The sequence below is a fragment of the Zeugodacus cucurbitae genome, chromosome 3 (genome assembly GCF_028554725.1).
Source record: "Zeugodacus cucurbitae isolate PBARC_wt_2022May chromosome 3, idZeuCucr1.2, whole genome shotgun sequence".
NCBI lineage: Eukaryota > Metazoa > Arthropoda > Insecta > Diptera > Tephritidae > Zeugodacus > Zeugodacus cucurbitae.
This window is the reverse complement of record NC_071668.1, coordinates 20,278,222-20,296,634: the sequence shown is the minus strand read 5'-3', so window position 1 is coordinate 20,296,634 and position 18,413 is coordinate 20,278,222. Positions and strand designations below refer to the sequence as shown.

Here is an 18,413-nt window from a genome sequence, read left to right as displayed (position 1 = left end):
CTATAGGCAAATTTCAATTATGAGCTAAAATATTGTTAAATTTAACAGGAGAGATTCTTTTCAAATTTGGTTAAAAAATTACAATTACGAATATTCACAAAATTCATAAAAATTATTATTTGTTTTTATTTTATAATTGAACTCTATCTATTGGGAAATATTCAATCGATACTTTGTTGCGCCTTCTTTTGTCTTAAGGACGAATCCTTGCTGGTATTTAAAAAATAAGCTTTTGGAATAGTCCGACCTCCATGTAACATGTAGTGGTATTAACAAAAAACTTGGGCCTATGACATGGCGCAGAGACGTTGTATTGGTGTCGATACAGCTCTTCTATGGAGCGTACAAATTGGATTTTTGTTTACGTCTCACCATTGTTTCTACTTTCAATTGTTTGTAGGCATTCGCCGTTCGCTTGACTTTCTCCATATATGGCGGATACCATCTGATCCAAAGATTTTAAACTTGTATTCGTCCGAAAAAATTACGGTATGCCACTGATCAACCGACCAATTTCCATGCGCTTTCGCCCTTAAACACCACAGTTTCCTCATTCGTTGGTTTTCGCTTTCGCAGTTTCCTCATTCGATTTTTTGGAAGGATATTGGTCGTTAAATCTTGCCTCTCTGAGTCTCGGGAGAATCGTTGATGCATCCACTATCATTGATAGCGCATCACTAGGAACCCTTTTAATTATCTATCGAGGACTTCAAGCGATCCAGTAGGCAAGAACATTGGATGATTTTTTGGAAGGATATTGGTCGTTAAATCTTGCCTCTCTGAGTCTCGGGAGAATCGTTGATGCATCCACTATCATTGATAGCGCATCACTAGGAACCCTTTTAATTATCTATCGAGGACTTCAAGCGATCCAGTAGGCAAGAACATTGGATGATCTTGGACAACTGTCGTCTTTCGGACTCTTCCAGACCATTACTTCCGCACCTGTCTCTCGAAATCTTTTTATGTAACCCGAAGCTTTGATTCTGCGATACTATCTATACAAGAAAAATTTTACATGCCAACACAATTAGGAAAAGCGAACTTACTCAAACTGTGAGTGCAACTACCTGTCCGGTTTTTTATGCCGAGCATTGTATATAATCTCATCAACAGGTAGTACTGTAAAAAAATGTTTTGAAACTACACAGTTTATCATTCTTAAAATTGGAGTATCATATGATGGTCATTATCAAATCCAGATCAAACTCATGAGAAAAAAAATTATCGACGATAAACAAACTCTTCAACAAAATAGGTCATCCTTGACAAAAAGCTCTATTTCTCTCAGCCGAGGCTCAAAGATCGTCTAATATCGCACGTATAAAGTATAGGGTGTTCTTTTCAGGATCAGGATCTTTTCACCTATACTGTGTACTGATCTTCATGACGGAGGCCTCTTCACCGTTGTTTATTATGGAAGATAAAGCCAATGGCATCTGCTTTTTGGTTGTTTAATTGTTTAAATGCTGAAAGGTTGATTGAGACGAACTTTTGTTGACCGAACCATTACAAGGAATAAATCTGGCGATCTATTACCTATATTAGGTGATCTAACTCCCTTAGGATTTTCTAGTGGATCAATTGACAGTTGTAATTTCCATTCGACACATTAGTGGCGTTGTACAATGGTGGAGAAAATTTCAACTGACCGGATAATTCTCATATGAGCCGATTGGTCATTTTATAGTTTTTTATATTTAATTTGAAAAAAAACCCAATGTTCGTTTCTGCAATAAAAATGTGCACTTAAGCCTTTTTAAATAATTCAGCGAAAAACAGTTATTATTCAGTCACCCTAATGTGCAGCGTAATATTTTATTGGCTTCCTTCCATATTTTCACCTTTCTCTATTTATTTATTTTATTTTGTTTTGTTTTCATTTGTCCGTTATGAACACTTGTAACGCCTTGCCTCGATGCAGCTAACGGTTACTACTTTTTGGCCTCCAACCACTCGTAGTTGCTTCTACTTCCTTTTTCCTGTGCTTCTGTGCATTCACTGCTCGCGCATCCGTTTTACTGTCAATGCGATAGAGAAGATAATCTGCATTATTTTTTTCACATTTTCATTTCTATTTTGTTAGTCTTCTATTATTATTTCTCATTTAATTTTCTACTTCGATTCTTTACAGCTTCCCGAAGAAAAATCACCGCAACATCCTGTTGAGTTGTCCACGGAGCTAATGCTCGCCTGTACCGTAGCCATGTCGCCGTCCTACACGAAGAAGCACACCCACCCGAAAGTGTTGGAACGCCTACCGGATCTGATAAGGTAAGTCCAACAGACGAAATAGTGCGCGTTCTATTTAAGCCAGTGTGTCCATGAAATTATGAGTAAATACACCGAGCAACTCGACGTCTATCCGTGTGTGTTGTGGAGCACATGTGAGCGCTAAAGTGCACGCATGATACTCGAAGCGTCAGCTTACAGGGTGCAACGCTGCACAACTGCTTGGCTGCGCAGGGGAAATGCCACTTTTCGAATTTCGAAAATCGAAAAATCGTAATTGCTGCAAAGCGGTCAAAGTGCGCGTGAAAGAGACAGTTATAGCGCGCTGTGCCGTGCGCATGCGCGTGCATAAGCATTCAAGTGTGTAGTGTAGTGCAGTGAGCGAGTTCGAAAAAGGGCGTGTTCTACATTCTACATTCCGATTAACACTCTCTCTCTCTTAGTGGTTGTTTGTGTTGTTGTTCGTTGTCGCCCGTCACCTGCAAACGCATGCGACGCGCAGCGTATTATTCCTCATAAATAAACGTGTGTGTGCCTCGTTTGGTTTGGGATAAGCGTTTTGCTTTATTTATTGTTGTTGCTGTTGTTTTTCGCCAGCGCTGCCGCTGCTTGAAGCTTTAGCGCGCGGCTGTGTAAATAAAAGCACAGCGCATACTTGTTAGCGCTCGCAGCGTTGAACGCGTCCACTTGCACCGCGCGTTATATGGTGAGCGGCGTGCGGCGCGGCACAACGCGGCTTTCCGCTAGTGTAGGCGTCCACCGCAATCCTTATAGCCGCGTTGCGCATAACAGCCTTACCACAGCATTAATGTTGCGCGGTGCGGTGCTTATTGCGCTCGCTACTAAACCGCCGCGCGTTGCTGCCGCCCGCTGCTGTACGTTTGCCAAGCGCGTTTCTACTGCCGCCTTCATGCAATTTTTTGCGCCGCGTTGCCATTTTTTTCTCCATTTTTATTTGTTAATTTTGCGCTTGCTGTTGCTGTTGTCATTGTTGTTTGCATGTTTTCATGCAAATTTCAGCACTTTTGCATTGTACCGACTGACTTAAATCCGCCCAGGCTCCCAAGCGCCGCAACGCGCGCGCCCTCGCTAACTGACTAACATACCTGGTGGCTGGCTGGATGGCTGGCATTTGTTCGCTTCTTTGGTTTACCGTGTGGGCGCTTGGGGGATTGTCCAATCGCCCCATTTGTACGGTCGTATGGTCTGCCTGCTTGGCTCTTGTTGCCATTTTACTTGTTTGTGTTACGCCATTCTGCGTTTTATTGCCCTTTGTTGTTCTTCATTCCTTGTAGTTGTTGTCATTGCTGTGTTTACTGTTTTCTGCACTGTTGTTGGCTGTTACGCCCTCCTGTGTTTGCCAACGCGTTAATTCTTTTTTTTTTGTGTATTTATCGATAAATTTAGGTTGCAACAGAAATCTTTAAGTTTGGACGCGGCTTTAATGAGGCGGAATTTGCTGGGATTTTGGACGTAACTGTAAAAATGTAAACAGGCCAAATCTCAATGAAATTTTAGATACAACATATTCATAAACTGAAATTTATACAATAACACCAAAATTTCACTGATTAGCATTTTTGTACTATTTTTGGAATTTTAACCCTTTTTAGTCTAAATTTATGGAACCTTCTTCATTTGTTGGGTAACAACTGACTTGGCTTAATATAGTTAGGATGCCTAATATTGCCACATTTTAATAACGAGTAATATTCTTACAACGATTTAATGCAGTTTTTTGTTGTTGTTTTGTGTTTAGTTTATTAAAGGGTGATTCAAAAAGAACTAAAACGCATAAAATGCAGTGTTATGGAGGAAAGTTTAAGAGTTTTATATTATGTTTTCATAAATTATTTCGCGCAAAAAATTCAAGACGATAGACCCAATTTTCGACCACTTTTTGCAGCAATCGAGGCTGAATTATCAGCAAAACATGTTATTTCGGAGTAAGTCGGTTAATTTTGTAATCACAAACAAAACTGAGTATAAATCAAGTAACACCTATCGAAAAGACCAAGTCCAAAAAAAAGACACACATCTAAAAGAAAACATCCATTATTGTGTTTTTTCAGACATCGCCTTGTCTAAGTTAAAATCTTTGTCGTATTTGCTCCAATGTAAATTTCTACCACAATTTTCCTATCACTCTCGAGGTATTCAATGGAACTTAGATCATCCCATGCTAACTACTATATTAAATAATCTTTCTTCACATGAACCCTTCATGTTCGTTGTCCTCAGCATATGGGAGACTATTATCCTCAAATATTTCCATATAAAGAAATTTTTTAATTTTTATCCAAAAATTATTTATTGGCCCCAGAACCATTGAAGGCACCACCTTTGCATGTTAAGGTCTTCACAATGTATTTCATCTTCTTGACGTTCTTGAGTCGAGTACAATAACATCTTACTCTGGTAGATACCCCAAGTGTATAGGCACGACGGTAAGGGTCTAGTGAAGGGTTCATTTCTTAATGACGTTTTCGAGACCAGAATAAAATCATCCTACTCGAGTAACTTCCTAAAATATCAGTCACTTCGTAATGGGGCTAATAAGCTTGTGCTTTGCCAAACTTCCTCCTGACAATATAATTCTTTTAGGTAAAACTTTTTTTACCTTGGTTTACTACTAGCCGACAATTCTGATATCAATAATAACTTTCTTAGTCTTACTATACTCTCAGGTAAATTAAGTCGATTTGCTTTCTCAAGGGTTTAATTTTCTTTTTATCTTAGTAAATTTTATAATTTTCCAGTTCAATGCTAGCTTTTAGAAAGCTTTAGGTCCCTAGTTTTACGTTTTTATGATTTTTTTTTCAATCTTGTTTATAAATCCGTTACAGGCTTCTGGTATTTTCCTAGCTAATAAATATTTTTACGTACATGATGAGGACGTGAGATATTTGATGAGCAATTTCCGGAACTTTTTCAATGAAGTTGTTCAATACTTTATTGAGCTCCTCTATATCTTGATAATTCTTTGTTACATTTCTTCGTGAAATGTAGTACACTTACCCTCATTAATATATATTTAGAATATCAGTTATATTGGTTTACAAAACCGATTTTTTTGTGATAATTTGACTAGGGCGCTAACGGGAAGCTTTCGTATATGAAGTTTTAAATAGTTTAAGTTTTATGCAAACTGAGTGCCACTAGACCAAGTCAATGCTTATTGTAATCATTCGGAATGCTGTTTTTGGGAAGAATTTACAATGTTGTGAGATAAAAGGTGTTAATTGAGTTCATATTTAAAATATTTTTTTTCTAATATTTTAAAATTTTTTTTTTTAATTTTTTTTCTTATTTGTTTTTTAATTATATTTTTTTTTTCTACATATTTTTTTTTTAATATTGTTTTCTAATATTTTTTTCTTATTTTTTTATAATATTTTTTTAAATATTTTTTTTTTGATATTTTTTTAAATATATTTTTTTTTTAATATTTTTTTTAAATATTTTTTTTTTATTTTTTTTAAATATTTTTTTAAATATATTTTTTTAAATATTTTTTTATTATTTTTTTCTAATATTTTGTTACAATTAATATAAGTTCAGTTTGTTTCTTTTTTTGTTTCATTTAATTTAATTCAATCACCTTTCTATAAATATAAATTCATTTATTTTCAATGTCCTTCCACTGTTCTATTATTCTTTTTTATTTGTTTTTATTATTATTTTTGTGCTCATCTTCTCGCTCGCAAATTCAAATTTCCGTTCCGCAACAATTATTTTGTAGCTTATCCTGTGCTGTTAGTCGTTCGCTCGCTCGCTTCTCTTTGGCAAATCTCTTCGTCATGGTTGAGCTGCCGCCACTGTGCCACGGCTAGTAAATATTATTTTTGCCATTGTTGTTGTTGTTATAGCCATTTTGCATACACCTTTTGGCGTATTTGTTTGTTTATTCAAAATTGCAGCAGAAAATTTAAAATCATTGCCTCAAACTTTGTGCCACACCCACCGCAAGCCGCCCACACACAAACATAAAAATACACCTTTGCACATACTCGTGCATACAGACTGTATCCTGGCGTTTCGTGCGCGTTTCGCTTCATGTGTTTGCTTGCCTTCCGCGCTCTTCCTGCTGTCATTCCGTTTCGTTAAATTCGAAATTTATATTTCGCTTTGTCGACAGCTTTTTGTAGTTTTAGCAATTTTGATCGCATATTTGTTGTTGCTGTTGTTGCTTTTACTGTTGTTATTTGCATTTTCAACTTGTATCCTTCGCTTTATCCTTTATTGTTGCAGACACACAACTGTTGTTGTTGTTGGCTTGTTGCGCTCCACTTCACTTTTGGGTACTCGGCACTCGCTTGCACTCTTACTTCCTTCGACTTTTCGCTCTCCAATTTTTCTGCCACCACAGTACCGTTTTCTGTGTAGCTCTCGTCGTCCTTGCGATGTCCTGTGTCTCTGTTTTCTTTTGATTGTGTAGAATTGAATTTAAGTTGTTGTTTTTTTGTTTTCCATTTGTTGCAAAACTTTTTCATTTGAATTTGCTGAGAAATTGTTGAAAAAAATTGTTGGGGAAAAACAGTTTTCGATTTTGCATGTTTTATTTCTTTTCTTTTTGTGGTGTGCTGGAATTGTTATAATTTTTTGTTAATAAATGCAATAAATTTTTTTGGCTTATTAAAATGGTTAATTTGTTGTTGTTTAAACAAAATGAAAATTTTGATTCATTTAGAATTAAAAATAAACCAACCAAATTAAATAACCAAAAATAGTTCGAAAGTACATGGATAAATCTAGTTAACCCATTCCCTCCCATTGTACTCGCTTGGCTACAGAAAAAAATGGTACAGAGATCCCATTCGAACCCACTGTGTCACTTGGTAAAAAAAAAACATGATTTTTTTTCTGTACCCAAGCGATTACAATGGGAGGGAGTGGGTTAATGAATGAAGGTTAAAAGAAAACATTGAAATTCGAATTTTTTACAAAACTCACTTTTTTGCTCAAAATTTCGCCATATATTGGATCGAAACAATAGCTGTAATAAAAATAAAGAAAAATAATGCGTTCATTAACTAGATAACAAATTAAATAGATAATAAGGGACCCCCCCCCCCCCCATTCTCGATTTAAAATTTTGACGATTTTCAATGGGCTGGTAAATGAACATAAATAATTTTTTAGAGTTGTAACTTTGCATTGAAGACTTAAAAAAGGAGAAAAAAATTCTTGTCTTGAACTAAGATTATTAATTTCGCACAAAAATTAACAAGATGGCGGACCTCTGAATTTTTATTTTTTTTTTTTGAAAATCGCCCATTTTAGCCACAAATCAAGTTGAAAAGTAAAGAAGATCTTCACCGATTTGATTTATGTATCCTAGTTCATAAAATAGCTATATATGTATAGAATAACGCGTTAAAACCGATTGGATTAATAGGTTTTGAGTGACCTCGTGCGCCAGTCGTAATAATACTGTTTCGAGAAAAACGGGTTTAAAGTTTTGAAAAGCAAATTATTGGGTATAAAACCTACCTTTTTTTGGAATTTTCACTTGAAATTTTAAAGGAACACTTTTGAATAGTTATAGGTTCGATTTAAATAAAAAAAATAGGTTTTTTGAAACCGAGAATGGGAGGGGACCTCTTAAATCTAATATAATCGGTGTATGTTAGTTTGAACCGTGTTCTAGAATTTTGTGATTTTTACTAGCACCAACACTCTCCTGGCAGTCATTATTAAAATATTTTGTTACGTTTTGGGTTTTAATTATAAGATTTGATTATAAAATCCAGCCCCCAGCATATTTTCGGATAAATCTCTTAGATTCTGAGCTTATTCTAGATATGAAATATCAAATCACTGCTTAAAAACTTGTAAGATCCTCTCCTTCTTTTCTCGCTTATCGTAAGGAAATGCCAGACCAAATATCTCGTGTATATTTGTTGGACGCAAAAAAGTTTATTTTGCCTATATTCAACCTCGTAAAGTCAATGCCAAATATGTGATATTGTTGATTTCATGGGTAACGATTACATTATTATTTATATCTCACTACTTAACTAAAAGCCAAAGTATGTTTTTTTTAAGTTTGTAATAGTTTTAATACTCAAGTGAACAACATCTAATCAAGGGTGATGAAGTGTTAATCAAGTTTTTAGTATTTATTGAATAAATTCTAATCGTGAATTTCTGAAGGCATCCCCATAAAATTTGTAAATTAATTAAAATCTATTTCTGAGACATTATTGTATTTGATTTTTATCAAGAAAATTGCTGAATTAGTTGGATTAGCTATTTGGTTGATTGCTGATCAGGAGATTCTTTTTCTGGACTGGCGTAGTCACCGCCACGCATCTCTCATAATACCAAGTGAAGACAGGTCCTTCTCCACCTGGTCCTTCCATCGAAGTGTAGGTCTCCCTCTTCCTCGACCACTTTTAGAGTTAGAGCACTTTCGTCCATTCGAATAACATGACCTAGCCAGCGTAGCCGCTGTCTTTTTATACGCTGAACTATGCCAATGTCGTCGTATAACTCGTACAGCTCATCGTTCCATCATCATTCGCCCATGAATGTAAATTTTCCAAGTCTAAAGCCACACTGATAAGGTCCAATCAGTTTGTTGAAGGTGGGCTTTAGTCTTTCACACAGAACCCTCGATAGAACTTTATAAGCGATATTTAGGAGGCTTATCTCACGGTAATTCGCACAGATTGTGGGGTCTCCCTTTTTGTGGATTGGGCAGAGTACACTGAGAATCCAATCGTTCATCGGTTCTGCTTTATTTATAGTATTCTAATAATTTTAGTCGTATCATTTATAGGTTCAGGATCATATCTTCTAAGACATTTCGATCAGACAGTATTTTTAGTTTTAATAAATGGTTCCCTGGACCTCTAAATAGATATTATTATGTATATTCATTCAAATCAAAAATATTTTACTATTTTTAGTCACAGATTTTTTGAAACTTCCACACAGTAATACTTACTAAGGGGTGGGTGTTAGGTTCTGAGTTGTTTGACTCTACTGCTGCTTCTCTCGTTTTTATGATGTCTCAGTGAGAATGATCACTTTCATAGTCAGTTCTATTATTATTAGCGTCATCTTATTTTCCGTTATATCTGCAATTAAGATTTGTTAGTTTTGAAGCTGCTTCCTATTATTTACGGCATTTTATAAGGTTTTCAGCAAATCTTTTTGTCACTCAATAGTTGCTATGTTATTCTTATTACTAGTTGCCGCTTCAAAAATAATTTTGATATTTCTGCCAAACTTTCAAATATTTTTATTGCCTTCGAAAGGAGGGTAGAGGGTATAATGTTGTTCTTATTTAAACTAACTGTATTTGTGCCAAAATAATTAAGCAACTAATTTCAACTTTAGGAACCTAAAATTTCTCACACTTTTGCGCCAAAAAAAGTTTAACATACAGATTTTTAACGGTACTACGCACTGCTCCAATTCCTTTGTAAATATCTATATAAATACATTTCTGTGTGTCTGTGCGTTTCTTATAATTCAATATTGGCCACGAGTTGGTTGGTTGGCTGGCCATCAAGTTGTCCATGTACCCCAACTCGCCCCCTTCCACTGCATACCACCAACGAGTTCACCTTTTCGCACGTACACTCCACTCATTTGCATTGCGGCCTACCATTGTTCTGTCATTTCTATGGTATGCGAGTAGGTATTACGTATTTACTTATTTGTGCTTGTATTTTCACAAGCCTTACAACAATTGCAACACTGTGTCTCTATGTTTGTTTGTGTGTGTGTGTGGGTATTTTTAGTGTGTATTGACTCTTTGTCCCAGCCAAGTGATGGCTTTGTGCACTGAGTTGATTTTTTGAATAACAATATACATTGCTTGTGTTGTTGTTTTTGTTGTAGTAGTAATTGAATTTCAGTGGCGCTTTTCAACTGCACCTACACTCATACACAGGCAGACGCCCACTGTAACGTCCTCTGCCCACCAAACACATGCGTTTGACTGACTGGCTTTGGGCTCTTTGGCTTTTTGCCACTACCATCGCCAACAACAACAACAACACTAGCTACAACAAGCACGCTTGCATTAGTACAGACAGTGGCGAGTAGTTCATTTTTTCTTCTTCTTCTTATTGTTGTTTGCCCTTGCTGTTGTTGCTGTGTGTGTGTGTGTTGGCCTGTCTGTACGTCCATCGGTGTGTTGGTGTCTCTCTCTGTGTTGGTACTTTGGCAACGTAATTAAATTTTTGTTTACTTTTAATTGGACAAAGTTTCATTTTATGCTGCCACTTCATGCTAACGGCTACTGAAATACAACAACAACAACAACAACAACAAACATAATAACAACTACAACAACACTAACAATAAGCTGCGCTGCATTGCATTGGACAAGTGTTTTAAATATATTTTGTTGTTGTTGTTGCTTTTGTTGTTATTATTATTATTGTTGTTGTTGTAGCCGAGATTTTTGTTTTGGTAACTAGATTAAATTTACGACTACAGGGTGTTGCATTTCGATAGCGCTGCCATCATTTGCCAAGCGTCACTTTTGTAACGCCTTTCTGCTGCTGGTGGCATGAGTAGGGTGTTAGGTGCTGTTATGTCGTAGAGTCGAGGCCGTCCATTTTGCTTTTCATTTGCCAGCAAAGTTTTTGACTGAAAATATGATTTGATTTCATTTCATTTAGTTATTTCTCAAAGCAATTGCTCTAAGCTTTTGTGCAAACTTGATTCAACACACCATATACATACATACCTTCAGAGAAACCCACTCGTGTCTTCCACTCATTTTCCTTTTAATTTTGCATATTTTTTGTTTATGAATATTCAATTTCACTTTGGAATTTTTGGATTGCAGTCGTTATAAATGTCTTTGAAGTTTTTCTCCGCTGCTGCTTTATTGTTGTTGCTTTTGTTGTTGTCAGCTGTGTGTCTTCTCTCCAGCTATCATAACAAATTTAGCAAACAAATAGAATTGTAAAAGTTTTCAAGTTGTGCCCAAAGATTTGCTTAATCCTATTTGTTTGATTAAAAGTAGTAGCTTTCTGTGTTTTTTTTTCAAATAAGCAAATCAGATTTGCTTTCTCAAATATTTTAATTTGTTGTTTTTAAGTAAGAATTATTTTGCAGACTTTTTGCTTTTGAGTGGGTAGCATATATAATGTGTGGACAATTTTAATTAGAAAATTTTTAAAAGCAATAAATATTGCTTCAGAGAATGTAAGATTTTATTAAATTGTTTGATTCTACATCGTTGAGGTTTCTTTTTGCCATAATTTCGATTGTGACTGAGTTATAAACGGTCTCAAGACCGACGAGTTTTTCAAAAATCTGTTAAATCCAATTATTAATTAATATTTGATAAATCTACTGCAAGAGAACTCAAATTTCTAGCCACGTAGTCTCGGGAAAAACAGAACAATCAAGAAAGTGTTTAGCAAACTAAAAGCCACAACAGTTTGGATGCCCCATCCACCTTCTTCCTGAGCTTTGAACTCGGAGCTAGCTAAGTATATCGAATCATCAATAAGAGAGTTGAGGTTTTCAAGAATTTTAGAGCTTCGAAAGGTATCCAACTGTTTAGCGAATGCACTTTTCATTTTACAAAGTTCCTCTGAAAGAAATGCTTAGCTGTGGTCTCATATAGCTGCGACTGCTTTTTCTCATTCGCTCCTCAATATTCGGTTGTAATGAAATAACTTTCTTAGCATACAATCTAGGTAGTTCAATATATCAGTGAGCTGAAAATGAATACCATTCGAAGTTGATTAAATCTCCGGATACAATTTCATTTCAGTTTAACTCGGTTTGAATGCACTAGTTCAGTTTGCCATCATCCTCAAATTGAGCAAGTTATTTAGTAACGGGTTCTGATAATACTTTTTTGAAAGCCTACTCAAGCTTGCCTACTGTAAAGGTTCCATTCTCGACTTCTTTACGCGGGAGAGCTTTTTCTAGCCACTTATGTAGATAGGTAAAGTGGTTGGCGTACGGCGCTGTTAGGCCTCTCGGAGGCTCATTGTGACTTCACCGGCACTAGAATCCCCCACACTACTATGTACTCTCTGAACCATCCTGTAGTCTTGATAAAATCATTTAATTGGACAAGATTTTTAAATGAATCTTCGAAGACATCGTCATGAAAGCCATGACCGGTAGTTGCAATTCTTTTCCGGTACAAGTCTTTGCATCCTCATGGAAGATGTTCTACAGTCTTATCTTCTTCTACTTCTCCAGTTTCTAAAGCAACCATTGTATAGTTTCCCCAGTCTATCGGCATAACAGTGACCTGATAATAGTGTTAACTGATAATCTATTAACCAGTGACCTGTTATCACTCCTACTAGAGTTCTTATGTCGTTCCTTTTAAATTTCAATAAATCCTCATTGCATTCAGTCCACGTTTGTCGACTTTTTGAGCAAGTCCATGATTTTTTCTACCGCGACTCGGCTATGTCTATGACAAATTTGTCGATTAAATATCTTCCAAGTGCCCAGGGATATGTACATATATTAACTCTTTATCGAAACTAACTAAACACTTTCACAAGGTGGTATCTTCCGAACTAGTTACTAAAAGCTTGTTGAGATCCGATCTGTTGGAATCGAAGTCTTCAATGTGTGTACTAACAATATCTTCAACTTTTTTACTAAGAACGCAAAAATGCTGATAGACCTGGAGTACTCGTCAGCGAAATGGGAACTCTCCTAAACCACATGGTAGGTCGCTTGATTCGCGACACTTTAAAATCCTGTCAAGGAATTTGAACGAATTGATCGCAATTTCTGGTTTCAATTTCAAGGTTATGTCAAAAAAAGTTTTTAGTCGACCCTCGTCTTCTAACTTTCTGACTCTCGCGTGGTGGATCGTTAACCAGAGTTTTCTTTCTACTTTTCTCAAATTGTAGAAGACTTTCACAATTGTCTTCTTTACAGAACTGGATATTTCTAAAGTTATAGCAGAAGTATTCGGAAATTTTTGTCAGTTCTTGTGATAGTTCGTATTAATCACTAGTCTTACTAAATCCGATATATCTGTGATTAAATAGTCGGAAAGAATCTTCTAATCCAAAATCAAATGTGTAACCAAAGTGTAAGCAAAGAAAGATTATTCCGATAGTATATTTGACGATCTTCTGGGTGTATCTTAAATCATGCTCTTGACATTTTAGTCGATAAACGAGAGTTTTTTGATCCCTCTCATCATCATACAGTTTATCATAATCATCATTCACTCATTCACGGATTTGCGCATTTTGCATTCTACCTCATAATCCACACTAATGATGGCATAATAAATGCATTTTTTAATTTTTATTGCCTGGTATATTTCATTTTTTTTTATTTCAATAATAATTTTGTATGCCTTTTTTTGTATTTGCGTAACGCACAAAACAACCCCTTTTTGCGTATCGCAACTCGGCAACAATTTATCATCTTGCCACTTATTACAATCCCCTCCTCGACCAGCAGCAACCCTATTTTCTATTATTGTTATTAAGCCTCTATATTTTCGTGTACGTTAAATATTCCGATCATGATTAAATCATTAATTTTAAACAAATAATGATGATTTGGCACGCGATAAGGTGTGAGCTAATTCCATGCTCTCGTACTACAATGTGGCATAAAATACGCTTCATAATAGGCATCGAGTAGTGTTTCAGGGTATCTGCATATCCGCTTTCAGGTAAAATATTAACGAATATGCTACAGTTTTGATCTGTGTACCTTATGGCTTATTGGAAACCAATAAATTAATTATATGTAACCACCCCTTTTTGGCGACCATATCGAATTGCGTCTTATTGCTGGATCGCAGGATATTGGTGGATGATAGAACATATTTAAATGAATATTAAAAATGTATATATTCAGTGTTTAAATTTGTGCATATGGAAGACAGTTAGCATAATCAAATGGTGAAACCGCTTCTTATTCGGTCTCTAGTTGATTATGCCAGTTTGTACTTGTTTATACTAGTTTAACCAGGTTTTATACCAGTTTATACTAGTTTTTATACCAGTTTATACCAGTTTGTTCGGTTCTCTATTCTGCATGCTTCCAACATAAAATACAATCAATGATTGTTGGTTGATATTTTACAAGACCAGGGGGAAGGTGGAAGTACCAGAAGGAAGTCAATGTAGAATACACTTTTTAATAGTCGGATGTTTGAAATTAGCTTAGTCTAAAGCATTATGGCGTTTTCATAAAACATTTATGAGTCTTACAAATGTAGACTGAAGTCGTTCTATTTATGTTACTAGACTTTTGTTAGACTTCACAAAACCATCAACCACATTACACACTTCATTTAATTATTTTGAAGATATTCTATTTAAATTGACGTTCTAAATATAAATAAATGTAAATAACGGCCACTTTTCAATGACACAATCGTGTCACGTCTCCTATTGATTCAGTTTGTGTATTTATAATTCGACAATTTCAAATAAGTTTCTATTATTTCCTCTTCACAAAGGCCATTCTAATTCAATTTACGTAGTAAGCTTTGTTCAAAATTTCGATGAAGAAGCAAAGTGCCTAATTTACAATGAAAAACCTTGTTAAAGTGTAAAAAATCATTCAGAGGGAGAAATTAAAAATTTGAAAACTGTGAAATGACGCAATAATTTAATAATAAACATGAGTTTGGGGAACTACCTTGGTAAAGTGGACGAAAGCCATCAATCAATGATAAAGCAGCGTGTGTTTGCTGACATTAATACAAAAAATGAAAAAAGCTGCATTCGATTCGTCAAAATTTAGAGAGTTCCGATTCGAACAAAATACTGGTATAAAATAAATATCAATTGGATATGGTATAACAGAAATATCAATTTAATATGGAATATTTGGCAGTTATACCAATTTATTGAGTTAACCATACTTGATTTGGCAACATTTAGAGAGTTTCGAATCGAATGAAGAACTGGTATAAAAGAAATATTAATTGAATTTCGAATAACAATCAATTGTAACATTTTTATAAGGATAACCGTCCTCGATTTGGCAAAATTTAGACAGTGGAGAATCGAACGAAGAACTGGTATAACAGAAATATCAATTTAATATGGAATATCTGGCAGTTATACCAATTTATTGAGTTAACCATACTCGATTTGGCAACATTTAGAGAGTTTCGAATCGAACAAATAACTGGTATAAAAGAAATATCAATGGAATTTCGATTAACAAGCAATTATACCATTTTTATAAGGATAACCGTCCTCGATTTGGCAAAATTTAGACAGTGGAGAATCGAACGAAGAACTGGTATAACAGAAATATCAATTTAATATGGAATATCTGGCAGTTAAACCAATTTATTGAGATAACCAACCTCGATTTGGAAAAATTTAGAGAGTTCCCAATCGAACAAACAACTGGTATAAAAGAAATATTAGTTGAATTTCGAATAACAAGCACTTATACCATTTTTATGAGGTAACCGTTCTCGATTTGGCAAAATTTAGACAGTGGAGAATCGAACAAACATTTGCATTAATTATGCATACTGGTATAATCAATATTACTGCCAGTTTAATATTTGGCATAAATAATGTAAACTGGTATAATTAAATAAAATGCCAAACTTAAGAAATAATTGGTTTAAATTAAAGATACCGGCATAAAGAATTAAAAACAGTTTAGATACAGATTATACCAATTTAACATTAGGCATAAATTATGTAGACTGGTTTAGTCTAATAAGATTCCAAATCGAATAAATAATTGTTTTAAATTGAAGATAAAATAAAATTAATGAATGCTATGTTAGAAAGATATTATACCAATTTAACATTTGGCATAAATTATGTAAACTGGTATAGTAAAATAAAATGGCAAATCGAATAAATATTTGATTTAAATTAAAGATAGCGGCATAAATAATTAAAAATAGTTTAGAAAGAGATTATACCAATTTTTCATTTGGCATAAATTATGTAAACTGGTATAATAAAATAAATAGTCAAATCGAATTAAGAATTGGTTTAAATTGAAGATAAAATAAAATTAATGAATGATATGTTAGAAGGAGATTATACCAATTTAAAATGTGGCAAATAGACTGGTATAATCAAATAAAGTGTCAAATCGAATTAAGAATTGATTAGATAGAGATTATATCAATTTAATATTGTTTATTGCTTTCATATAAAAATATTTAGATGAGAGAACAGAGCTCAAATTAAGCGAGAAAAGCTTAAAAATTCGAATGGCGAATCGAAGACGCTTATATAAGTATAAAAATCGATTTCTTTAAAACGAAAAAGTAATTTTGTATATTTCTTTTCTCATTCCTCTTTCATAATGTATGTATTCCGACAATATTTGAATTATTTTTTTAATTCAACAAAAATGAGACCAGATATTAAAAGTAAGTGGTCAAAAAAGTGCCACAATCTAAATAAAGAACAAGTCACAAGACAGCAAAAAAGACATGATAACAATAATAATAACAAAAAATAGACATAAAAGAAAACCAACAAAATACTGAAAAAAATAACAACAACAAAACATAGAAAAAATAATAAGAAAACAGAAATAATAACAACAAACAAACACAAAAAATATTAAGAATAACAATAATACAACAGAGAACAATGAACTAATAAAAGCGTGAAAATACAAGAGAGGTGCAGTGGACAGACGACACAAACGCCACATAGGACTATGCTGCGACTAACGACAGGATAAAAGCGAATGAAAAACGTGAAATAAACTAAAAAAAAAAATAACAAAAAACAAGCGAAGAATGAAAGCAAAGTGTCCTAAGACGCAAGCAAACATGCAACGCCCACTCTTTTGTTTGCCGCCTTGCCACAAAACCGAAAAAAAATGATGGCATGCAGTAGAGAGTACAATAGAAAGTAGTCGCTAAACAACTACGACTACAGTATGGAGTCGATGACAATGGCAAAGGAGGAAAACTAATACGTTTCGTACCACAAGCAGCGAAGAGTGGAGTAGGGAAGAGCAGAGTGCAACAAAAGTGCCATGAATGGAGAAAGAAAAACACTAGCGCTGACAACAAAAGCCAACAATAACAAAACAAAATGAGAGTAAAATAATAAAAGAAAAATATTGAAGGCATCCCACATGACTTCATATATCTATATACTCGTATGTCTAAATACAATACCGTTACCGTTACGGTGTAGCGGTAAATGTCGCATGCAACGCTGTTGTGTTGGCAACAACATTCAATATTCTTAAGTAAATATTGAAATTGTGCAGTCAGTAGTCAGTCCTTTCGTGTCGAGCGTCTTACAATACATGACGGACGTAGTAGACGCACCCAAAACTGAAAATACAAAGCAAGCATAGAAAACATGCAGAAATATGCTGTAGTGCCTTAGTGTTTTTGGTGGAAAAGTAGTTTATTTTGAGTTCATCTTTTACTAGAACGTGCTTTGGGTTCATTGCATAGATTTAGGCGGATTTTGACAACTTAGATGCGAGGAAAGGCTTATCTCGAAGTGTAAAGGTTGATTTCTATTAGAATATTCTTAGTTTGAATTTAAAATTAATTTAAAAACATGTTGATTTCCTTGTCACAGTCATGTCATAATACTGTCATTAGTCAAATTTTCCAATACCTACGTGCATATATATATTTCTCTACATTTTCAACATTAAATAACAATTTTACTGAGTATTTTGTATTAATTACTTCAGTTTCTTTATTATGCGAGGTTTACGTCATGTCAAATTTAATGACAGTTATTGTCAAGCCAATGAAAGTAATTTTCACGACATTTTATCCCATTTTTCGGCAACATTTTCAAGCCAAACTGGGATCTAGTGGAAAATTTCACATTTCTGCTTGTCAAAAAATTTGACATGAGTTGTCAGTATTAAAATTTAATTTCTGTCATTTATCTTTTCTATATTTTCAACCTTAAATAACTATGTTTACTCCGTATTTTTTATTAATTACCGCAATTCTTTTATTATGTGTTATTTCTATAATGTCAAATTTAATGATATTCATTGTCAAGCCAATGAGAGTAATTCTCATGACATTTTATAGCAATTTTTGGCAACATTTATCAACCAAACATTGATCTAGTGGAAATTTTCATATTTCTACTTGTCATACAATTTGACACGAGTTGTCAGTATTAAAATTTAATGTCTGTCATGTATCATTTCTGCATTTTCCACCTTAAATAACTATATTTACTGATTATTTATTATTAATTACCGTAGTTCCTTTA

The 18,413-nt window shown here is 34.3% G+C and overlaps 1 protein-coding gene across 3 annotated transcripts in view; it reads left to right on the top strand.

Annotated features, from left to right (window-relative positions):
• The window catches only part of LOC105216404 (calponin homology domain-containing protein DDB_G0272472), a 103,231-nt gene that overhangs the window by 6,732 nt on the left and 78,086 nt on the right, over positions 1–18,413 (top strand). For all 3 annotated transcript variants that reach the window (XM_054228133.1, XM_054228132.1, XM_054228134.1), the window contains exon 6: positions 2,135–2,274. In XM_054228133.1, the coding sequence (XP_054084108.1) occupies positions 2,135–2,274 (140 nt within the window). The remainder of the gene's footprint in view (positions 1–2,134; positions 2,275–18,413) is intronic.